This window comes from Planococcus citri, chromosome 1, assembly GCF_950023065.1.
Source record: "Planococcus citri chromosome 1, ihPlaCitr1.1, whole genome shotgun sequence".
Classification (NCBI taxonomy): Eukaryota; Metazoa; Arthropoda; class Insecta; order Hemiptera; family Pseudococcidae; genus Planococcus; species Planococcus citri.
The window spans coordinates 70312281-70337167 of record NC_088677.1 but is presented as its reverse complement, the minus strand read 5'-3'; the positions used below and the strand labels follow the sequence as shown (position 1 = coordinate 70337167).

At 34.0% G+C, this 24887-nt stretch overlaps 1 protein-coding gene across 2 annotated transcripts in view; it reads right to left on the bottom strand.

The window, feature by feature from the left end:
* Positions 1 to 4848: 4848 nt before the first annotated feature.
* The window catches only part of Myo10A (Myosin 10A), a 66356-nt gene continuing 46317 nt past the window's right edge, over positions 4849 to 24887 (bottom strand). The window contains exons 18-52 of one of the 2 annotated variants that reach the window (XM_065356863.1): positions 24331 to 24810; positions 24004 to 24246; positions 23848 to 23916; positions 23628 to 23765; positions 21321 to 21532; positions 21103 to 21207; positions 20883 to 21031; positions 20568 to 20794; positions 20281 to 20482; positions 20017 to 20189; positions 19866 to 19940; positions 19682 to 19771; positions 19401 to 19601; positions 19162 to 19298; positions 16923 to 17134; positions 16726 to 16817; positions 16524 to 16630; positions 16311 to 16417; positions 16072 to 16226; positions 15806 to 15934; positions 15400 to 15528; positions 12202 to 12305; positions 11943 to 12111; positions 9748 to 9778; positions 9607 to 9659; positions 9451 to 9518; positions 9289 to 9379; positions 9021 to 9191; positions 8726 to 8930; positions 8272 to 8615; positions 6294 to 6449; positions 5831 to 6035; positions 5614 to 5732; positions 5267 to 5450; positions 4849 to 5185 (exon numbers count right to left, since the gene is read on the bottom strand). In XM_065356863.1, coding sequence (XP_065212935.1) covers positions 5166 to 5185; positions 5267 to 5450; positions 5614 to 5732; positions 5831 to 6035; positions 6294 to 6449; positions 8272 to 8615; positions 8726 to 8930; positions 9021 to 9191; positions 9289 to 9379; positions 9451 to 9518; positions 9607 to 9659; positions 9748 to 9778; positions 11943 to 12111; positions 12202 to 12305; positions 15400 to 15528; positions 15806 to 15934; positions 16072 to 16226; positions 16311 to 16417; positions 16524 to 16630; positions 16726 to 16817; positions 16923 to 17134; positions 19162 to 19298; positions 19401 to 19601; positions 19682 to 19771; positions 19866 to 19940; positions 20017 to 20189; positions 20281 to 20482; positions 20568 to 20794; positions 20883 to 21031; positions 21103 to 21207; positions 21321 to 21532; positions 23628 to 23765; positions 23848 to 23916; positions 24004 to 24246; positions 24331 to 24810 — 5352 coding nt within the window. In that variant the 3' untranslated portion in view covers positions 4849 to 5165. The remainder of the gene's footprint in view (positions 5186 to 5266; positions 5451 to 5613; positions 5733 to 5830; positions 6036 to 6293; positions 6450 to 8271; positions 8616 to 8725; positions 8931 to 9020; positions 9192 to 9288; positions 9380 to 9450; positions 9519 to 9606; positions 9660 to 9747; positions 9779 to 11942; positions 12112 to 12201; positions 12306 to 15399; positions 15529 to 15805; positions 15935 to 16071; positions 16227 to 16310; positions 16418 to 16523; positions 16631 to 16725; positions 16818 to 16922; positions 17135 to 19161; positions 19299 to 19400; positions 19602 to 19681; positions 19772 to 19865; positions 19941 to 20016; positions 20190 to 20280; positions 20483 to 20567; positions 20795 to 20882; positions 21032 to 21102; positions 21208 to 21320; positions 21533 to 23627; positions 23766 to 23847; positions 23917 to 24003; positions 24247 to 24330; positions 24811 to 24887) is intronic. The other variant, XM_065356945.1, reaches the window with a different exon arrangement.

Sequence of the window (24887 nt, the reverse complement as noted above, 5' to 3'; positions counted from 1 at the left end):
GTACCTACGTTTCATTCTGATCTATTCTTTTCTTTCTTCTTCGATTTTTTTTATTATTTATTTTTCTCACATGCGATCGTAGTAATTGGTACTTGATATCAGAAAATTTGGTCCTTTCTCCAAGCAATTTGGCAACATCAAAATTTTGAGAATTTTTTCTGGTCATTTTATCGAATTATTTCTCTGCTTTCAAATAAATGTGACTGGAACACCTGGAACAAGAAACAACCTTACAAAGCATCGAGCTCATACAAATAAAAATACTCGTAGACGAAATTCGGCAATAAAAATACTTTTTTTTACGAACCTGACGTCATCCCCTCATAGGCCACATCCAGGCATTTTTCGACCGGAAACCGCTTCCTAGAAAAAGATGACTAAGACGTAACTATCAGATCGAACGATAAAGACAAAGTTTTCAAGTCGCTACTTAAAGTATACAATGTAGAAGCATACCTTTTTTTGCATTCGTCTGTTTGGATTAGTTAAGTAGTTATTGTTGATATTTCGAGATACTTTTAGCTTTCTTCGTCCTGTAATCTTGTCGTCATCTTTCAGTATCTGTCTTACTACCTGTAAAACCGTAAGTACAATTAGTAGGTATATCTTCATAAAATACAATTCTTTTGGAAAATCTTCGATTAAAACAAACCGTTCCTTGTGTACTTGTGCCTTTTATTTTTATTTACCACTTGGTTTTGTCCTTATTGTTACTTTTCTACAATAAATAAAAACGCAATTACCTATGCCGGTTATGTAGGTAGTTAGGTAGTAGGTACCTTTTCCTTTTTTTGCTACTACGATATTATATTATATGCTGTTATCATGGTATGTACCTACTACCTACCTTATTCAGAACCATCTTCGATACACTAGCAGAGATTTCAAAATTAAAACACATTGGGCGAGAAAAATAAAAACACCAAGATCTTAATTATTCAAAACTTACACCTGCCAATCATTGAAAAAGCTTCATCCTTACTACAATTTTGAGCACAATTCTCCTGCTAAAATCCATAATTTTCTGCTTTCCGAATAACCAAAACTATTTTCTCTGAGATTACCATACGAAGTTTCGACCACACATTCAATGAATTTCTGTTTGACTGACCAACCAAAATTACCTATTTCACAAAAACCTGTAAAACATAACAACGAAACGCATCAATACAATTAATATTTTTAATTTAACTACCTACTGAAATAATCTACTATATCAAAAATTTTAGTCTTTTTTCACTATTTTTATCGAAATTTAGTATTTTTGTTGATAGGTACATTACATATATATGCTAACAAATATCGGATCGGATAACATGTTGCTACTTGTTGCTTTCCTATACACTCTCATGGTCCGCAGGGATTGGTTACCGCTTATCACTAACAAACACATTTTTGAATTTTTTTTTCCTCTTCGACAAAAACCGGTGATTATATTTCAAAGTAACAAGTAAAGAATAATTCAAAATGTTTTTTTGGCTAGAAGTCTAGAAATTAATGCGTATATTTTCGATAAATCGTTGCTCGTTATTTCACCATGGGCTCTGTATTAAATCTGGTACCTACATAAAATAAATGTAACCTATAACCACCTAACTAAAAACGAAAAATACTCATAAGAAATATCACCATACACATCTCGCTACAGATTAATAAGGTACCTACCACTAATTCGTTCATGTTTTTGTAATTTTTGCTTTAGATACGATGAATGTAAAAGACCTCATCTGTGAACGCTGCCGAAAGCCCGTAACACCACTTGAAGATGACAATGTGATGTTTACATCATCCTGCCGTCACCTATATCATCAGCAATGCATGTACGATATGATGATATATAGGTTTAGGTTCGAAAGAAATGATCGTTATCAGTACATTGCGCCGTGCGAAAACGTCAATTGTGATCGGTGGATTTTTGTAAACGATATCACTGAACTCCGACCTACGAATCGAACATCTCCGCCATCTCCATCTGACAATGAAGAAATAATTGTACTCACGGACCTAAAGGCGAAGCTACAATCGACTTTACACTCTTTAGAACACAAACGCTCACGCTTAGTCAACAAGCTGAACATTGCAGAAAAAGAGACGAAAGATCTAAACACGCGATACAAGCTGGCAATTCAACATCAAGGAGAATGGATCAGTTCAACTAATCAACACAACCCTTCTACTTACTACAAGCCACGCTCAAATGTACCTAACACCGCCGATTCTTCTTCGTTTAATCTCCATCGTTTTCCAGCACCTCGATCTTCGAACGACCATTTTCTCCAGCTCCGCACTCAATCAACGCTTCATTTGGAACATCTAGAAAATGGAGCACCGATCATAGTCCCTTCTATTAGCTTTAAAGCTCCTAAAAAAGCTGAATTATCGAAAGCTGATCTATCGAATCATTCGAGTTCACCTGCCGCGAGTGATTCTCAACGAATACACGAAAAAATCGAGTCAGATCAAAAGCACAAAAGCGCGAATAACAGAAGCTACCATCGCAGATATCGTCGCAGATGGGGCACGGATTCGTCAGAGTTACTACCCTTCTACCCACTGAACTCTTATCCACGATATTTCACAGCCGCGGGATACGAACACGCTGAGGGTGTATACTCCAGTGTATTTTTTGCTTTCAATATATTACTCATCGGAGATGGACACATGGAAGCAATAGCACGCACACTCGTACATGACCGACCGTATTCAGGAATTTTGGATCGTAACATGTATCGACGGGACCTACTCCTGGCAAATCTCGTCAAGTACCTAGATTCGTTTAAGCAATTACCATCTCGCATCATGATTTCCATCGGTCACTACGACGTCATTTGTAGAACACCGTATTGTGAATTCGCCAACAGCCTACGTCAATTGTGCCGCATCTTGAAAAACGCTCGTGTCAGCGAAGTGTTCACTGTTCCACTCATTCCCCATCATTCTTTCAATATCAGAGTATTTCAGACTATTGAAATGGCACTAGAACGCAATTGGAGAGCTTGCTTCGGTGGTATCGCTATTCGCTTGGATGGAATGTTTCTCGGTATTCACACACGATGCCCCCATGTAGACCATCTTGGACCGTATTATTTACCAGAAGACTACGAAGACATTATCTCAGCGATCAAAGACTGTTTTATACCAGAATTAAAAAAGAAAAACACGAAAGAAATCGCTACCATTGAAGAACACAAAAAGTCTGCGATGATACAAAATTTAGTCACGGAATTCAAAAATTCACAAGCTCAACCTTCGACATCAACTACTGAAGTTGAGAAAATTGATATCGACAAAATTTCTTCGGTTCTCATTCCTGAACAACCTATTGAAACTGGCACCAATGATGTAGCTATTCCTTCAACATCAAATACAACAACCATGGTACTACAATCTGTCCCACCGCCTACGTCACAATGCCCTACTCGCATATTTTCTACAGCAGAATTACGAAAAAAGAAGGCGCACAAGCGAAAACAAGAAGAACTCGAACATACTGAAATTAAGATCTCAAAGATATCAGTAAAATCACCCACTCTCACTCCCGAAGCTACTCAAGCTCAAAATCTTGAATCGCTGAAAATTCCTGCTGCGAAACAATTCGATAAAGATACTCGGTCGCAGAAAATAAAAGATGGTGAAGAAGTTGCGAAGGCTGCTGTAAATATCGAGAACCCACCGCAAAACATTGACCTCGAATACCTCGATGAAATTTACCAATTGTTGATTTGGTAAATCCTATCACGATTACTTTTTTTCAAGTTCAACTTACGATTTAATTTTGTATTTGTTTTTGACCATAATTACATTATTATTTTTGACATTTTTGTTGTTGCACTATAATCAAACATTTTATTTCAGATACCTGAATTTAAAAAATACCTATTTTTTGTTTGAAGATCGAATCCTTTGACTTACTCCTTAGCGAATAAGTCACCATTCTCGTCGCACTTGGACCCATAAAGACCTCCTTTAATTTCCATAATTTTTCTTCGAGATATTAACAACTTTTCTCCTTATAAACAGTACCTTTTTGAGCAACTCCAAAAAATGTTTTTCTTTCCTTTCTCGAGATCATAAAAATGTATTTTCGATTACACTCACAAAAAAAGCTTATTTAATAAAACAAACATATAACTTACCTTATGTTTCCTCTTCTAGCACCAGATGAGCTCATGGAAATTCAATATGAGTACTCAGTGATCATTCAACCTCAACTGCATGCAACGAATTCCAACTTTGGTCATGGAACCTCTGAACAACATAAATAACTCGATTAATTTATTAAATCAGTATTTGCATCTCCTCTAAACCAAGAAATTTCAAATTACTTTTCAGTGTTTGCAATGCAGTGTAGGTAGAGGTACCTACTTATATTGCCTTCAAATTAATAAATTTTCAAGAACTTTTTTAGGAATTCACACTTCCTGTAAATGAAAAAATTTTAAATTATTTTCAGAATGTGATTCTCTCCAAATTCTGAAATTTTTAATCAATTTTCAGAACTCTCTCTGCCTCTAAATTACAGTTCTATTCGCAGTTTACCTAAATTACAAATATTCAAATAATTTTTCAGAATTCCCGGATTGTTTACAAATGACAAAATTTTAAATCAACTTTCTGAACTCTCATTGCCTATAAATTATGAATTGTTTTTCATCAGAGTCCTATATCTTCCAAATTACAAAATTTCTAAATAATTTCTAAGCTAAAGCATTCTTTTGCATTTTTGAATGTCTTTCTCCTATATAAGAAATTCTGAAAAAATAGGTACTGGTCTTGCCTTCTGAATTTAAACACACGATGCAAACACTGAAACACGACTGCTTTCTTTAAAATAACAGACAACACGAAACATTTTTTTGTAATTTATTTTGCTTTATTTTTAGTAAACCATAAAATGGAAATTTGTTGATAACAACTATTATCTAAATTTCTTTGAAAAAAAACAAAGAAACTACAACAACGATATGCATATACATATTTAAACGAGAAAAAAAGAGCAAAATTATTCAATTGAATAAAAAAAATAATAATAAATAAAAAATTTAACAAAATTCACGTACTAATTTTTTTTTTGTAAAAAAAAGGGAAAGAAAAATTAAAATTTGTATATAAAAGTACAAATAAAATACTGTTATAGGTAATGTTCATTCTCGAGCAACAAATGCCTAATGTACCACCAGTTTCTCTGCAAAGAAAACAAAAAATCATAGATCATGAAATGTTCACTGCACAAACACGAATGTGAAAAATCAAAATGCAAACTTACGGCGGTGTAAGCTCATGTATTGTCTAATAAGCCTGGCAATTTCATGAGCTTGGTCAGTTTGCAAGCGAGCCACTCTTTGCTGGAAGAGATTACCGCATTTCAACTCCAGATACAGAGTGCCAGACTCTGCTCTAACTTTACGAGTTGAAATTACTTCGTTATATGGCACACTGGATAGCGTTTCCTGTTCAATAAAGGTCATCGTTAAACGAATGTAATTCATTATTACCTATCTGAGTCATTAAATAGGTATCTCAATAATTTAGAAATGAAACTGAGTGAAAAGAAAAGAACTCAGCTGAACAGCATCGAGCATGGCATTGCTCTTAAAAAGAACTCAGACTTACATGAGTAACAATGTGCAAAAAGTGCACTCCGTATCTGTTCAAAGACAATATTTGTTGATCACCGCCTCGTTTCACAGCAAAGAAACTAGATCCGAATAGTGGCCACTTGCTGAGTATTTCTGCGAATTACAAACATGAAAAAAATCACAATTTTCCATTAACAAAATCTTCGTTTCACGAAATATTCAGTGAATATTTTATCTGGCTAGAAAATTACCTAATAACTGAGCTTTAGCTTGAATACTGTGAATCATTTCAACTTGAGCCCAGTTCGCTTGTACCATCTGAACCCATTGAGGAGGTTTGATGTCACGTTGAGCCAAGGCGGGTTTAGGTAGCAAAAATTTGGTTTCTTTCATGGTAGGTGGATGAGTCATGTCGGCTGCTCTATGCAATAAAGCTGCCAACTTGGCTATTTCGTACTGTAAAATTACAAAAAGAGGTGAAGGTTGGGAGTAATTATTCGATTACTATACAAATGCAATTAGGGATATCCAAGCTGAAAATGAATGAATCTGATTAATCAGTACCTAACCAGATTAGATCTGGACATTTCCCTAATCAGATTTCAAAGTTCTGATCATATCTATGGTCTGGATCCAATCAGATCTCACCAGAACAGTTTTTAATCAGATTCGATATTTTCATTCTGCGATATAAACTTCTTAAATTGCACGTACCACCAACTCCTCAGGAAGCAGCTCATTCGGTTGTACTAACAAAAGCCCTTCCAAATAATCAGGAGCTATTTGATTGAATAAAACTTGCACATATAAATGATGATCCAACCGCAACGGGAAATACCAAACGGATCGGCAGAAAATCAAATAGAATACCTGAAACCGAAAACATTACGAGGTTAGTAATCGACACAATCGATTACAACATGTCCATTCTCTGGACAGAGAAATTGTCAGGAGATTTCCCTTTCTGAAAAAGATTTCCAGGTAAATATGATGAAATGCCTATTTTCTCGGATTTTTGAAATTTTGATTGAACAGTGTTCGAGTACCTCTGACTCTTTTTTAGACAACGATTTTCCCCTTCCTCACTTTCTCCCCCTTCCCCACAATGACGAAATGTTTTTTTGGGTGGGGGGAGATAAAACGCAGATGAGTTTCGGACGAAAAATTTTGATTCTACCTAAAATATGCAGAGAACACTTGAGTCTATTGTAGTGAATTTTTTCAAAAAAATGTTTGCTCGGAGAGAAGATATTGACTTGAAATCGCCATATTTTCAAACTTCAACATCTTAATTTTTGCCAAAAATTGCCAAAATTTCTCACTTTGCCTTCAAAGTCACTTCCTTTTTTTTTACCAAAAATTGCATCAATTTCTATCTTTTGCAAAAGGTTTTAAAAAAGTCTTTCTTTCATTTCGAAATCAGCCAGAAAGCTCGTTGTTTGTCAGGAGTCGTCAAAAAGCCATGTTTTTAGCTAAAGGTGTCAAAATCTTGCTTTTTGGTCAAAATTTGATAAAAATTCTCATATTTGCTTTTTAACAAAAATTACCTCACGTTTTCAGTTTTTTTTTTTTTTTTACTGTTCGAATTTTTTTGTGATTTTTTCCGCATTAAATTGTCTGCTCACGTTTTGTAATTTTTTTCGTTACTTTTTGCCTTTTGGTCAATATTTTCAATGGAAGGGGAGGGGGAAGGCGTTCAATTATTCATGACTATAATTTTTTTTCACTACTTGAGAAAGCATTTCGATTTTTTTTTCAATTCAAAATTTTCAGATATTTAAATCTTATTGTTTTCTTTTCCAAATTCATCATCACTCGAAAGAAAATTTTCAGAAATTAAAACTTCCAAAATAAGGGAAAAATAAGTGAGAAATTCAAAAAATATTATTGATTTAAAATACTCGTATGTAAAAACAAGTCATTTCCTCAAAAATACCTCAATATTTTTCAAAAGATGGAGTCCCAAAATTTGTGTTCCATTATAGAAAAATAGAAAAAAAAAAAACAAAAAACAAAAGCAGGACAATTTCTCATAATTTTATTCGAATGGAAGGGGGAGGAGGTTCAATATTATTATTACTATCAATTTTTTTCAACACTTAAGAAAGAATTTCGATTTTTTGTTTCAATTGAAAATTTTCAGATGTTTTGATCTTTCCCACGAAATTCCTCGCCACTTTAGAGAAAATTTTTAGAAATTCAAATTTTTGAAATGAGGGAAGAATAAATGGGAAATTCAAAAATTTTTGATTTAAAATATGAAAAAACAAATCATTTCCCAAAAAATACCTCAATGTTTTTCAGAAGAGGGAGTCTCAAAATTTTTGACCCACGATTAAAAAATTGAAGAGAGTTAGTCCAAAGTGTAAAACAAACAGGGCATGAGAAAAAAAAAGGAAAAAAGAAGAATTTTCCGAAGAACATCTTTTTCAAATATCTTTGAGAATCAAATAAAATCGAAATTCATACTCTTTACCGAGAAATTCTTATGGAATGGGGGAAAAATGAGTCAAATCATTTTATTTTCCGACGTTGGGGAAGGAGAAATGCTGCTGAAGTGAGTTTTTTTCTATACAAAAAATCGAGTAGTACGAGCCCTGAAAATTGGAAACCCACGGAAAGTCATTTTCTCAAAGGAGTAGGTAAACATTCTTGGATTAAGCCACGAGTCAAAAAATTGGCACCGACTAACCTGTTGATTTTTCTGCAATTCAGTGGTAACATCGAGTATATATTCTTCGCGAGCCAAAGGCATGGTAAAAGCATCGCCTTCTACAATGCAATACAGCGAGAACTCTTCCATTTCTAACGGGTTATCGACATTTATCAAAGCGCACATATCCGATATTATATCGTCGACGACGGTCGTCGACTTGGTGTTAATTACAGTCTCGCTGCCGCCCGGAAGTCTGTACATTTGTCGTTTAGAATTACGTCCAGCGCTGACTGCGGTTACTTCTTCGACACTGGGTACGTTTTTACGACCACCGTATCTGAGGGTTTTACGTAAATTCTGCAAACATACGTTGGCGGTGCCTAGAAAATAAAAAGCATTGATCAGTCCATGTTTTCTCTTCCATTTTACAAAATGAATAGATCTATATAGCATAGGTATGTGATCAATGATCATATGATGATGAACTTACCGTGGAAAGCTCGTCGTTTATCGTAGGCGGCAGTTTCCAAATATTTCAATAAAAATGGTCGTAATGTTTCCGAGCACATGAAATACGCAGCCACAATGCTCAACAATCTCCAACCGCGTTGACAACTATCGGTTTTATTGCTGGTGGTTTGTTTCATCAATTGGCAATACACCTCGTCTCGTAAATTCTCGTACTTATGACAATGCTGCGTGGGCCAAAACAGAAATTGAGGTTAATTTTTTTTTCAAAATTACCAAGGAGCAAAAGTACATAAGAGTCATAGTTAATTACTCACCATTAAAATGGTATAAACGCATTTCACTTCATTCAGCTCCGGCGTTATAGGTAAATCGCCCATGTATCTCATTATGCATTCGAAACATTCGACAGCTAAACGATTCAGCTCCGGTTCTAATTTAAGTAGAGACTCGCTTATGCAAACTGTCGTATACTTGACTAGATCCACCTAAAATGTTCGCACACAAAAACATTAAAAGCATTATGATTTACGATTCAAAAATTCATCCGGTTATCGATTTATAAAGAAATAAAATTCCCTTTACCTGTTCTTTCCACGTCCAATCGCCTTTTTTACCTTGTAACATTTTCAAAGATCCGTTTATTTCTCCGTCCGCGGTTTTCAACACCTCGAACCTACCAAACAAAATTTCAATTTGATAATTTTTTCTCACAAAGCATCTTTTAAAAAAATGAAATTAACGTACTTCTCGCTGCTTTTTCTAAAATGATACATGGCGAACTGCAATAACGAATGTTTGCCATCATCAGTCACCTAAAAAAAGTAGCATTTGATCAGTGATTACCTATCTGTAAATATCTTCAACTACGAATAAACGAATCATTATCTGTGGATCACTTACATGACGATCATTGGTCACTGAATTGACAGCGTGTGTCCTATCCGAATGCCAACCTATTAAAATGATATTCTCTGATTAGATCACCTTCACTAAAAACATTATTTAATCAAATTTTACTAAAGAAAAATACAATTTACTGACCTTTCTGATCCATGGGTCTGACTCTATCATCCTGAAACATTACAACATTTTAATATTACTTGACAAATATTTTTATGAGTTCGCAGCTTCAAGGGAATAGATCAGATCGAATCCGAAGGTACCCCTGTATTAGATCTGACCTGGTCCAAATTATTGATTCTATTTGGTTTACTCAAAACTATTTTATCACATCAAAGCAGATCTGTTCAGATTCAAAAATTATCCGGATCAGAGTTTTGATCGGATTATATTTGTTTAGATGTGATCAGATCAACGATCAGATCCACATGTTCCTTAGATCCAATTTGATCAGATCAGACTTGTCTTGTACAATTAAACGAGGGTTTTGATTGGATTAGATCTGTTCAAATTTGATCAAACAAGCATGAAAGACCTGATTGATTTTGACCAAATGTTGATAGGTAGATTTGATGAGAGCTATTTGATCAAATAAGAGCAAATTTAACCGATCCTGGACATTTCCCAAGAGCAAATCTGATCACTAGATTTTAATTGAATTAGATTTTTTCAGAATATCATCAGATTTAATAAAGGGAAATTTGATTGAATAACCTATCAGAGATTTGATCGATTTTGATCAAAATTCTGAATGTAGGTACCTAATTAGGTTATAGTATTCATAACTTATTATGACAAAAAAATTTCATTTTCAATTTTTAGAATCCTCAAACATGAAATTTTTTCATCTTGTAAAAAAAAAAACAAAAAACAAATCATCCTGAGCGTAACGAGAGCAAAACCTTTTGAAAATTCCTATTTTGATAAGTGAAAGAACAACGTTTTTTTTTGTTTTTTTTTTTTATGGGAGGAGGTTGATTTTTTTTTACTTCAAAATTTCAGAATTCGAATGACTTTTTTTTTGAAATTTTAGCTCTGAAAAAGAAAATTAAAATCACCAAGAATTAAGTGAGGGCAAAGCTCTCAAAATTTTGTACCTATTTTGAGAAGTAAGTAAATAATTTTTTTTTTCCTGTCTGAGGAGTTTATTTTTGGATTTAACGTTTTTTCACTTAAATTTTCCAAGTTTTTGGCGATAAAAAGGATAAAGTTGAGTGATTTTTCTTTTTTTAAAAAAAATGAAAAAAATGGATTCAGAATGCTAAAAAAAAATAATCGATGAAAATTTAAAAATGTGTTTGGAAAATTGAAATATAATCTACCTAGACTATTTTGCAATTTTAGCAGGAAACAAATTTTCAACATTAAATTTTTTTTCAAAAAAATGTTAAAGTTTAAGGAAAAGGTGTTCAGAAATTTTTTTATTTAAATAAAACTAGAAAAAATATGGGGAATAATATCCTAAATGAAATGGACTAAACGCAAAATTTCAAAGTTAGACTGAAAAAATGATAACAAAATGAATAATTTTTTACAATTTTGGCTGAAAAGTACTACTTCCAGCATCAAATTTTTTAAAATGTTACAATTTGGAACAGAGATGACTGATCAAATCTCATCTCAACTCGAATCAATATTTTTCTATTTTAATGGAAAACATGAAGAAGATAAACATTTTGAATGAAGATAATAATGGGAAAAATCAAATTCGAGTTTGATTTTTGAAAATGGAAAAAACAGGCCTTTTTGGGTCAATTTTGCAGGAAAATACTCGGAACTTTTAGCAAAAAATTTGAAGATTTCCAGGACTATTTGAGAGTACTCTGTGACGAAAAACAGATAGGTATGTATCAATCAGAAAATCAAACCGAAAGTAACAGTCATTAGCTCAAAACAGAAAAAAATAATACTTCTTCCATAGCTCCAAAATTCCCAAAACAAAAAAAAATGATAATGAAAAACAATTTTAAAAAAAAGTCCGAATAATTTAAAAAAATCAGAATTGTTCCTTTTGGTTAGGTACTTATTGCAGATGAATCAATTGAAATAAGAAATAATATAATTTCAATTTAATGTAAGTAAATGATGCAGAAATTTATCATAATGTGTTGAAATAAAGGAAGGGATATTTTTTCCATTTCAATAGAAAACAGAAAAAAAAATACATCAAGAGGCCCAAAAAATCCATAAATCTTTCGACATATTTGTCTCTAATAAACGTGAAATAAAAATTGAAGAAAGTAAGTATCTCGTGATTAAACAATCAAACTCATTTCATTCTTCATAGTCCATTTTCCAGCATAAAAATTTGTAAAATCAAAACTGGTTGTACTTACGATGCGCTGCATTCTACCCGGAGGTCCAGCTTCTCTAAGGAATGCATTCAGCATAGCGTATATCAGTCGACATCCCGGAGTATAAACCGAGAAACATTCGCCGGAAATTAAAAATATTTCCAAAGAAGCACCTCCTTTTCCAGCAATTATTTCGGCTATTTCTTCTAATCTACAAACACGAAAAAAAACACAACTATAGTTAGTACTCGAACCGATTAAAAATACGAATATAATAGGAAGACATATTATTGATACTTACAGAATAGAATGCAAAACTTTCAGTTTGTTATTCTCCACCTTGACCAGTCTAATTCCAACCTGAGTGATGGCTAATAACTGTACATCTGGATTTTCGTAACCACACTACACAGGAAGAAAAAAAAACGACGAAATTTCAGTCAAGTTTCGAAATATTCCAGGCACTCTCGTATGCAGCAGCAACCTCATCACTTTTATTCCATTGTTTTCAAAGAAATATTATGAGTAGACAAACGGCGGTGTTTAACGCTCGACTACGATAACATCGAAATCATTCTCAAATCTGTGCCTGTGCAACCGTGTTCCCTCACTCGGAACGTTTACTTTTATATTATTCACTGTTCGGTTTGCCTCGTCGCCTATGTGTGTGTGAGTGAGTGAGTAAGTAAGTATACTATGTTTGTTTCTTCAATATCGGTAATTAACCTAAACCTTCGTTTGCAACGCTGTTGCGTGCCTATTTACCAGCATAGAGATGATGTACATACCTACTACCTACCTATACGAGAATCTCGCGAGTAGAGGAGATTTTGGTTCGTAAGCAACGCAGTGGTAGGTCTAGGTAATTAAAAATTTAGTGAAAATCTGCATCTTTTTTCGTTCGCTTTTTTTAATTCGAAAATTAATTAATTTTTGTCGATTAGTTAGCCAAGTGTAGTACCGATTGACATAGGTACCTAGATTTAAATATTCATCAAGTATAGCGAATGTGTTTTCTCCCTTCCTATGCTTTTTCTTCCATCACAGTTGATCGCGATATTTCCGTTCTATGCGGATTTTTCATTCTATCAGAAAGTAATGCCAACTGAATTAGCATGCAAAATATTCGTATGATCTCAAAAACTAATTCAACTAGTTTTAGAAACGCCTGGAACGAATTTCTCGTCCATTTTGACGGTCTCCTCCTTCCTAGTTCTCAAAAAGTTAGAAGGAAAAGTTCGAAAATTAAGAAAATATGATACCTATTGAATGTTGATTCCTATAAATTTTGAGGCATCAAGTTCCAGAATCGATTTAATGCTTCGGATACATTGATCAGGAGCTTATACTGAAGAATTATACTAATTTTTTGAAATTTTCACCATGCTTTAGGGACCTGGACGAGGAGATTCGTGGGATTCAGAGAAGTGTGATCGAAAAAATGAGTAGATATTTGAACTCAGCACCGAGAAATTTTTTTTCATTTTGACCAAAATTCAGATGCTTTGAACCTCCACCTCCTCCTCACCCATTACAATTTTGTATCATCTGTATTGCACTTTTTCGCAATTTAAAATTCCTTTTGCAAAAATCCAACGCCATATTCGTGTTCAGCAGGTCAAAATACCCCGATTACCACACTTTTCGTGATAATTTCGATCAAACTGTGCAGATTAAATTTTTTCCAACGCCTGCTAAAATGAATGAAAAAAATTGAATTTTGAAAACTTGATCGGAATGGTCGTAAAAAGTGTGGTAATCGGTGTATTTTGACCTGCTGATCACGAATCTGGCGTTAGTTTTTTGAGAAAAGAATTTTAAATTTCGGATAAGTCCAATAAAGTTGATTAAAAAAATCGTAAATTTTGCGATCCGACGATCTTTAGTTAAATGCTTGGTAGAGGGCTAAAAGTGGTATTGAATTTCGAATTCAATGGGTCGGGGACGTTCAGGAACTCAAATATCAACTTTCAATACGGATGACCAAGGGGTTACACAAGTTGTACTATCCAAAAAAGGCAAAAAACCACTTTTCTTTCAAAAATAATCCTACTTTGGGGACCCCTGGATCATCTTCCTCTAAGTTCTCAAAAAATAAGAAAACTTTAAAAATTCTCATTACCTACATCATTTTTTTTTACATTTTGAAGCTTTGGATTTGGTCTATTCTAGTTTAAAATGTACGGTTTAACAATCAATTTTACAATACTGTAGGTATTTTTTCTGGCTTGTGAAAATTCTGAAAAAAGATGAAACTCGAACCTTATATGTATGAAATATTTGAAAACTGATAAAAAAAATTATGAATTTTGGCACTGAAGTAGACTTCTGGAGTCTGGACAATAAGAAGTAAGTATGACTTCTCGAAAACATGAAAAAATTAATGAAATTCTATCAATGTTTCAAAACTTGATAAATCATTGAACTGCATTGGTAAAATAATTTGATGAAATTTTAAAAACTGATGAAAATGATCATTGATCAATATCTGATGTTTTGAGTGACACTGAAGTGAAATTCTAGAAAATGGGTATGACCTCAAAAACATGAAAATTTTTGGTCAACTGGTAAATTACTGATAGTTTTTGGTAAATTACGGTAATTTTTGGTAAATTACGGTAAATTATGGTAAATCACGGTAATTTTTGGTAAATTACCGTAATTTTGTAAATTACGGTAATTTTTGGTAAATTACGGTAATTTTTGGTAAATTACGGTAATTTTTGGTAAATTACGGTAATTTTTGGTAAATTATACGGTAATTTTTGGTAAATTACGGTAATTTTTAATACTAAAATATGGTAATTTTTTGATGAATTACAGAAATTTTTTTTGGCAAATTACGGGTAATTTCTTGGTAATTTACGGGTAATTTCTTGGTAAAATACCTGTAATTTTTTGGTAAATTACTTGTAATAGTTGTAATTTTTTAGTAAATAACCTGTAATTTTTTGGTAAATAACCTGTAATGTTTTGGTAAATTATGGATACTTTTTGTGTAAATTACTTGTAATTTTTGGGTAAATCACAGACAATTTTAGGGTAAGTTACACGTAATTTTTGAATAAATTACAGGTAATTTTTCAGTAAATTACACGTACTTTTGATGAATGTATGGTGATTTCAGGTAATTTTCAGCAAATTATCAGTAATTCTTGTTAATTTTGTCAAGTGCTGATAATTTCTGCTATGTCGTTGCCAATATGTAAAAATTACGAATTCATACCCGACCTGCCCTTTAGCAGATATTTTGAAATTTTTGATTTCACGACATCTGAAGCTAGAAATTCTCAAAGAATTTGTGAGGAACACTCTGCACAGAATCTGATTCAGAGCAAGTTTTAGAGGCTACTCAATTTATTCGTACTTCGAGTTTCAATGAAAACGTTCGCCGTCCGCAGCCTCACATACAAGTATTCATAATCACGTGTAAACGTATACGTCGAGTTGTTGTTAGACCGCAATTAGATACGCTGTACTAATTAATAAGAACACTTACCGAGACGGGGAATATCCGCGCGAAGTATAACAACCAATGCTGCGCTACTTCTATAACGGAACGCTTGGTGCTGGCTTTATGTTGATTAGAATGCATATTGTTGACGGTAATATCGTATTTTTCCAGCAACTAAACACACGCGAATTTAATTTAATCGATTTAATATACATAACTTAACAACTAACAAGTACGCTGAGGCCTAAAAATCAAAAAAAAAAAAAACTCGATTCGAACGAATTGAATGAGAGCGTAATATCTCACCTCTCGTGTATCTATAATTTGTAGCACATTTATCGTGCCTCTTCAGTCTTCCCCCCTACCTATAGATCTACAGCGTACTATAGGCATTGATACTTAAAGAAAATATGTATCATAAAAACTCATATTTTTATTACGAGTATCTCACCTGTAACATCTCGGATTTCTCGTTGTTCGTAATTCTGGCCATATTTTTGGTTAAAACGTCGTTAACGATTTGGCAAAATATTAAATGCAATACTAACGGACTCGAGGTGGTTTCTTTGGGAGAAAATACCTATAAAAATTATAACGATTTCCATTATTAAGTAAATAAAAATCACGGTAGTGTTTTTCTTTCTCCGAGTCATCTCAGCGTGACTAAAAGATTTAGGAATAGGTAGGTATTACTCTGCGCATAATTTAGATAGGTACCTCTTTACGAATATTCAGCTTCCACGGTACTCTGTTGTAGGTAATATGGACGCCGTTCGTTGTATTGTATAAAACAGTCGACTGAGTGGTCTCTTGTAGCATTTGTGTATTGGGTAAAGCTTCTACAGGAGTCAAGAATTCCGGAGATTCTTCCACTGCAATATTTAAAAACGTAAAGAATTAATTTCACAATGTTATTCTGTTGCCTGCTGAATAAAATTCAACTGATCAATGCTTACGTTCAACATGATCTGAACGATGAACAGAAACTGATCCTGTATTGAACATACTTTGGTCGTACATCTCTCTAGCCATAGGTTGAACAGGTGGAGGTGGAATCATATTACTGAAAAAAAAAAAAAAAAAAAAAAAATGAAAACGTAAAGATGGTAGCTTTTATATTACGGACAATTTTCCCAGCAGGTAAGTCACCAAAGTAAGTAGGTACTAACTTGTTATGAGAATAAAAACTATTTGTTCGGGAAGGCGGTTGTGGTACGATGGGTGGCGGAGGTGGTCTCCTGCCAGTGTTTTGGTTTGGTTTCTCCATTCGATCCATCTGTGGAATAAAAGAAACGTTTTTCGATGCGAGGAAAATTAAAATTGATTGTTTTTTTTTAAATTAAATGAGTAATCGAATATGTGAAAAGGTACCTGATTTCTAATATTGTTCTGTTGAATATCAGATCGGTCATCTTTGGATGTAGTTCTACTATCAACATTGTCAACACTGCCCCATCTTCCAGCTGAAACATTTTCCACAAATCAATCATAAAGTAAGCTCATAAATAGGTACGAATTGAATGATATTTACGAGTAACTTTTGAACGAAATTGTACTCTTGTCCTTACCTAACTGTTGCTGCAATAGTAATCTTCTGTCAGAATCCAGTTTTCCAGTTTGATTGTTCTGCATGTTTGGAATGGCTGGAGGACGCGGTTTGCCAGTCGATCTCAAGCTGTGATTGGCAGTGACGAGTTCTAACTTATGTTTCATTTCGTTGCTAATTCGTAGTTTTCCTACGCTACCGGGACTTGGTCGAGCTGAACCAACTTCCAAAGATCTGTAAATGAAAGCGTCTCAGATGAGAAGATGATTCGAGATGGTCGTTGCTGTATGAGAACAAAAGATTTCACCTCTTCAAGGACGGTTTTGAATCATGGATATTTTTGTTTTTGAGTCAACTCAGTACTTGGAATAATTCATTTCTTTTTTTTTTTTTTTAATGTCACACTCGTAAATACCAGAAAGTTATTTTAGAAAGTTCAATATGATTTTAGAAATTTATTGATTTGTTTCCAAGTTCTTAAAAGTCATTCTTTTTCAATGCTCGTAAAAGTTGGACGTAACCTATCTAAAAGTCTTATGGTTACTCAAAATGTCGGATAATAGTCATTTTTTTTAATCATCAGAAAACTTATCAAGAATTGATCGGAATTTTTTCCAAGTTATTGAAAGTCAGACAATTTTTTTTCAACTTCTCAAAAGTCAGACTTGATATCTAAAAATCTACGTAGGTACTTCAATGTTTCCCAAAATGTCAAAGAAGTCAATTTTTGGAAGTTTTTAAACGTCTAACATAATGTTGAGCATGTCATTTTGATTTGTTTTGAGTTTTTATGAGTCAGTTAAAAATATTATACGCGGGGTTAAAGGCTTTTAAAGTCAGAAAAAATTATTGATGAATTAGATAGGCACTTATGTTTTTAAAATACGGGAATTTTATCAATTTTTCCCAAATTTTTAATCGGTTATTTTGATAAGGTTTCAGAGTCGAGTTCCTCATTTACGTTTCATGGTCTGCTTTTTTTTACCCAAATTGTCAAGGGAGTTTTGATTTTTGGCCAAAACATCCAATAACGATTGATTTTAGCCTCAGCTGCCTCCTATGTTTTTTTTTTCAAAATTGCCAAACAAAAGTCGTGTTCTTTTTTTTCTAGCAGAGTTACGTACCTACTGGTAAACATTCTGTTTTCTTGTTAAAATCGCCAAATAATAATATGCTGATTTTTGCCTAAATTGATGAAGTACTTGGGTGGATTTTTTTTTGTTAGAATCTTCAGAAAATCCCAATTTTGCCAAAGTTGCGAAAAAGTTTCATTTTTTGCTAAATATTTACAAAGCCCAAATTTTTGCTAAAACTGTCAAAAAGTCTTGTTTTTGCCAAAATTATCAAAAAAATTTAATTTTTGCCAAGATCATTAAGAACAAATTTTGATTTGTATTAAAATCGTCTAGAAATTTTTGTTTTTTGTCAAAATTGTCATATAAGATTCAAATTTCCAATTTTTTGTCAAAACATCCAAAAAGCATTGATTTTTGGTTAAGGTGCCCAAAAAGTCCTCTTTCTGGTCCAAATTTGCCAAACGAAATTGCATTTTTTTTGCTGCCAAAATTGCTTAAAAAGTTCCGTTTTTACCAAAATTGCCAAATAATAGGCTCTTTTTTGGCCAAAATTGTTGGAAAATTCCGTTTTGCTGCAATTATCATCCTCATTTTTGCCAAAAACGTCATGTTTTTTAAAAAAAAAAAAACTTTGTAAAAAAATTTCACTTTTTCCAAAATTAAAAATTCAAAACGTATTCATTTTTTTCCCATGTTTTCTTTTTTCCAAAATTGCCTAATATAAGTCCCATTTTTTGCATAAAGTGTCAAAAAGTCTTGTTTTTGTAAAAATCGTCAATTTTCCACTTGCTAATTCTCTTCCTGCAAGATTTTTTTTCTAGTTCTCTTTAAAAATAGAAACATTTTCGCCCTAAAAAGTTCTGTATCGGTCAACTTTTGACTCTCCCTCACCCCTCCCCCATCCCTCAATTTAAACATTTCAAAAAAATTTCTGCCAGAAGTCCTGCTTGTGCCCTACTTTGGCATGTTATCTTATCACCTTAACGGTTTGAAAAACCTGACTCCCCAGCCCTCCTCCCACCTTCTTAAGTTCTTAGGCTACATATTATGTGACTGTAGTTGATATTTGAAGGTTTTGGAGAAATGAAAAAAATTAAACTGGAGAACCGGGAAAAGTCAGAGAAAATCATTTCCTCATATGAATGGATACCCTGCTATATTCTAAATGATTTATTAGGTACTTACTTATACGAAGAACGATGAATTTCAACTTGATTATGTTTCGAAGCATTGGATTGATTCTGTCCTTGAACCGGAAGCGATTGTTCGGCCGATATTTCGTATTCTTCCCATTCGATTCCGACCTCTCCATCTCCCAGTTCCTGGGAAAATATCGTAATGTGTGAATGCAAATTAACAAACGTCCTTGATAAGTATTTTCCATTCTATTTTTCTTGAAACTGAGTTCAAAATTTTCAACTTACGTGAGAATGTTTACGTTTTTGTTTCATTTTAAACTGAATGAACGAAGTGTCTTGCGAGTTATCATCTTTCGGAGGTGGCCATCTCCATTTACCAATACGTACGGTTTTCGCTCTACCGTATGGATCCATGAATGGTCTCGTTTCGCTAGGATCTATCAATTCTGGCGGGGGCGGTAACGGTGGAGGAGGGGGAACCACGGACTGTGAAAATGCATTCACAAAAATTCAAGATAATCTTTCATTGATTAAAAAAGTGAGAGTAGTTTGGGGCAAATTCTTACCTTTGAATTCGATTCTGATGACGATTTTCGATTTTTCAACTCGGAAAGTACGCTGGTAAAAGTGGAATGAGGTGAACCAGATCTGTACATCTGCATTATCGTTCATAAAAAAAATTAAAATTCAGTAAGTTAAATACCTATTTGAACATAATTATTGTGAAATAAGTTAATTTGAAAGACTCACTTGAGTATGATTATTGGCTGCGCTGGATGTTGGTGTCGCTTTGCTGCCTTTCTGCGGAGTACCATTTTCATTGGGCTGAAATTTAGAAAAAAATACTTCTTAGATCGCTAAATAATCGAATTTAAACAATTCAACGTCTCGTAATACGTACGGTTATACGCTGCTGCAGTAAAAGTTGCTGAAAAGCTTGATTCTGAGCCAATAACTGCTGCTGCATGCGAATATTTTGCGCCATAGCAGACTGCAAGAAAGCCTGTTGCAGATTGGCTTGGTAAGCGATCACGTTCGGATCACCGGATTGAGATTGATCTGGTAAATGTAAACCTATATTGAATTTAATACGAACGAGATCGTTTAGAGGTCTACATCTCGTAGGTAGACAAAACGAAAACAGGCTGTGGCCAGAGTCTTATACCTTGCATATTATAAATAGGTACTGGCATGTATCCTTGCGCCATTGTGGCAGCATCCAATGATACGGCCCCTTGTGCGTTGTACAAAGGTACCGAAGGCATTAGTAAAGATGGTGGTGAGATTAATCCGGGTATCATCGATGGCGGCGAACTGACCATAGGATTAAAGCTGTACGATGCAGAAGTAGGGCTCTGGGTGCTTGTCTGGAGGGACAAAAATGAAAGTGTTGAATTGTCAGGTCAAAGGATTTGATTTTTATTTTAGCGTTCTGGAGATCGTCGTATTTACTTGATGCGATCCAACTCCACCGACTCCTTTACCACCGCCTTTGATACGACTGGCTAATATATCCGGTCGTGCAAGTAACTCTTCAAAATCGCTATCAGTGCCCTTGATTGAAGCAGCTAACGAACGAGCATCGGATAACTGGTCTAAAACCGGATTAAATAGATCGTCGAGGAACTGATCTACATCAGAGGCTTGCGAAGGAACACGTACTCTTCTTACGTGGGAAGCTGTAAAACGATCAGACAACAAAACATAAGTTTCATCGGCAGAGGGTAAAACCCAAGCCCGTACGAATAAAAATAAAATAAAGATTACCCAAAGATGGAGCTTCGCTGGTATCCGAAAGTGCTGAGCTCTTGACTCCGACATCAGATTTATCAGCCGAATACCTCGTTTCAATTTGAGCTCTACTCGAATGGCTTCCAGGAGCGGCTCGTTTTCCGGCATATTGCGATTTGATGAATCTGAACGTTGAAAATATCCGCGATTAATAAGATTCCGGTTTCGTTACATCGAATAAAAAATTATAATTTACCTAGGATGGCCTTTGATATAGCTTCCTTTATCGTCTTCGCTTCGAGCCAAATCGGAGAAATCGAAATCCAGTTGACTGTTTACACCCAATACGTCCGAAGATGCTCTATACACAAATGAAAATGTTTCAATATTATTGAAAGAAAAATCATAAACAGGAAGAAAAAGTCACAAAAAAATAAAAAATAAAAAACGAGAATGATTTTTTTAAATACTAACCCAGTCAAACTATATTTCCTGTTTTCTCCTCGTTGACTAACGGATTCTAAATTATCATCTTCTACTTTGCTCAATTCAACGTCCATGTCGCCGGAAATTTCTTGGATCCTTTCCATCGATTGCGAGTGATACCTGTCGTTGAGTCGGCTATGAGATAATCCTAATTTCTCCAGTTTTAATGGGTTCTCCGCCCCACTCTTCGTTGTGATCGTCTGTAGAATAGAAATTTTCGAACACAAGTGTCAATTTTTTTTTCTAAATATGTACCTAATCGAAAAAAGGAAAAGGGATTTCGCCCTTTCTGGAAGAATCATAGAAATACATATCAGGGACAATGAGAATTTTCACTCCAAAATCAGGGAATTCCTTTACATTTACCGTCTTGTTTTTCTTGATTTTGTCCTGCTTTTTTTTTCAAAATAGCCCAGAACGCTTTCTTTTCGGCCAACACATCCAAAAATAATTGATTTTTGCCTTTAGCAGTCTCAAATTCCTGTTTTCTCCAAAATTGTCAAACAAAACTCATAAGTATTTCTTGGCAAAGTTGCTTGAAAATTTTCTGTTTTCTTGTCAAAATTGTTTTAAAAAATGAGCTGTTTTATGTGTAAATTGCGAAAAAAGGTTACACATCTCTGCCAAAATTTCATGTTTTACACAAAAATTACTGATAAAGGCTCCACTTTTCTGGAAGAATCCCCAGAGAGTCCCATTTTTTTGCTGAAATTAACGTAAAGCCCAATTTTTTCATTGGTAACGGTGAAAAAGTTTTTATTTTTGCCAAAATTGTCGAAAAGGTTCTGCTTTTTTTGTCAACATTGCCAGAAACCATTTTTTTATATGATTATCAGTCATAATTTGGGCTCAAATTACAAAGAAATGTCTGATATTGATTTTTTTGGTAAACTGCCTAAAAAGTCATCCATTTCCCGCAAAATTGCCAAACAAAAGTCCTGTTTTTTTTCTGCCAAAATTGCTTAGAAGGTTCTGTTTTTTTATTGCCAAAATTGTCCGAATAAAGGTCCCGTTTTTCGTCACTTAGAATAAAAATTTTAAAAATATCTCTCAAAAAAATTCCATTTTTCGGAAAAATTGCCAAAATAACCGGTTTTTTGCCAAAGCATGTTCAAAAAGTCTCCCCCTCCCCAAATTACTGAAAAAGTTTCATTTTTGCCAAAATTGTCAAAACATTCTACTTTTGGTCAAAAATTGCCAATCGATATTCCAGGCTTTTATGCTCAAACATTCAAAAATTATTGCTTTAAGCCTAGTTGTCTAGAAAACCCTAACTTTTTTTCAAAAATGTGTAAGTACATAATGTATGAAAGTACTTTTTTTTTGTTTTTGACAAAAATGCAAAAATTATGTTCTGTCAAAATTGGCAACAAAAAATTCATGTTTTTCACCAACATTGCGGAAAAAAGCATCAGATTTTGTCGAAATTGTCAAGTAGTCCCAATTGATTGTCATAAATGTCAATTAAAAGTCCTGTTTTCGGCTGAATTGCACAATATTCAGTCCTTTTTTTGCCTACATTGTAGAAAAGTCCTTATTTTACGTCAAAAATATCCTGTTTTTTTGGTCAAAATTATCAAAAAAAAAGCTTAATTTGTGTAAAGGTTTCAGAAATATTATAATTCGTCAAAAAAGTCTGGATTTTTTCCAAACTTGCCCAATGAAAGCCTTGTTTTTTTTGTTCAAAATTTCAAATTGTCTAAGTTTCAATTTCGGTCAGAAAAGTCCTAATGATCTTTTCGAAATTATTGCCTAATAAAAGGCATGTTTTTGTCCCTAAATCACGTAATAAAATTCCTGTTTTTTTTTTTGCTGAATAATCAAATTTATGCTTTTTACCAAAAACTATCAGAAAAATCTTGCCAAAATTGTCAAAAAATCGTAAATTTTTTCAAAAAACCCTGTTTATACCAAAACTGTCAAAAGAGTTTATTCTTGTGCCAAGAGCCAAAAATTTCTGTTTTTTGCCTGAAATGCAATAAAAAGTCCGGTGTTTTTTGTTTCTGCACAAAATTTGTTTTTAGCTAAAATAGCCAAAAAAATAGTCCCATTTTTTTAACATTTTGTTTTTTTTATTTTTTCTCAAGTTTCTTTTGAAAATGAAAACATTTCAATTTTAAAAAATCCTTACTTGAATGAAAAAGCATCCTCTCCTCCGCAATTAGTGTAGTAAATATTTAAAGGGTCCAAAAAATTTTTAAAATTGGTTTGGAAAACTCAGGGACACCCTGGTTGCATTGTTTCTGGGCGCAAAAACCTCGATAATTGTAATAATGATCGAAAAGCTTCACTCACCGGAGACAGAAGGTTATCCAAGCTGCGCGATCGAGTACTTTCTTTATCGAAATATCTGTCGTTCAATGCTGATTGTCTCGATAAACCAGATTCTACCATATGATCGCGAGAAATTGATCTCATTTTTGGTTGAGCATTCTGCAACACGATACAAAATTACAGTATTATTAAATCAAGTTTCTTGATTTTTTTTTTTCACGAAGAAAAAGCGAAAACTTACCTGAGGTAAACTGACAGGTGGTTGAGGAGGTGGTACAGTTGGTCTGCGAGCAGTCGAATATGGTTCAGCCTATGAAATTAATCAGAGAACATGTAAGCACAGGTAAGCCAAAAAACACACAGGATCAACATCAAGTAGGTATCACGATAGACTCACTTTTTGACTAGTTGGAATAACATTTTGTTTCTGGGTGGGGAATCCTTGAGGTAACTCCATTTCGGAAATTACGTCAAACACATAATCCAGTCCATTACGTTGGTCTTCGTTATTATCTAATGCGACAGTCCATCCGTGGCATTCTGCTATACCTTTGTCAGCTAATACAGTTTCGCACAATGATTCGCATCGTGTCCACGAATTCAAATCAGCCATTACTGATTCACCGTCCGCAAAGTGTACCTGTAATTTGATAATAAAATACACCATAAAATAACTATTCCATTTATAATTATTCTTGTTCGTTGTATCGAAGAAAAATCTCACTTGTACGGCAGTATGTATCTTCTTACGATTAGCCTTCCATTCGAGCAAACAAGGCGGATACAATCTAGCCCACTGGTTATGAGACTGTAACAATTTCTGTTGGCAGATCGCCTTGTATCCGTTATATCCGTGATCAGAGACGTACTTGAGCAGGAATTTATATAAACTAGGCGATGGTGGAAAGACCGATAAGCAGCTAGCCATTAATAACCAGCCTTTTTCGTTATTAGCCTGCACGTCGTTCCTCCACGTCTGATTGACCAACTGGCAGAGTATTTCGTCGCGCAGTTTTTCATTAGTCAATCCTTTGTAGCAGATGTAATCTCCTAACACTTGTTCTTTGCGATCAGTTAACGTGTCGTCGTTCATGAAACGTAGAATTAACTTGAATAAAGCCAAAGAGTCGGCGTAATCGGAATCTTTGTTTTTGTGCAGAAATGGTGTTTTGATCGGTTCTCTCTTCATACCCCAGACGTGAGACTATAGGGAAAAAATCAGTCAAATGTTAGTTGGTTCTACTGGTACGTAAAGCTGTCGAGTATTAATTTGGTTGGTAT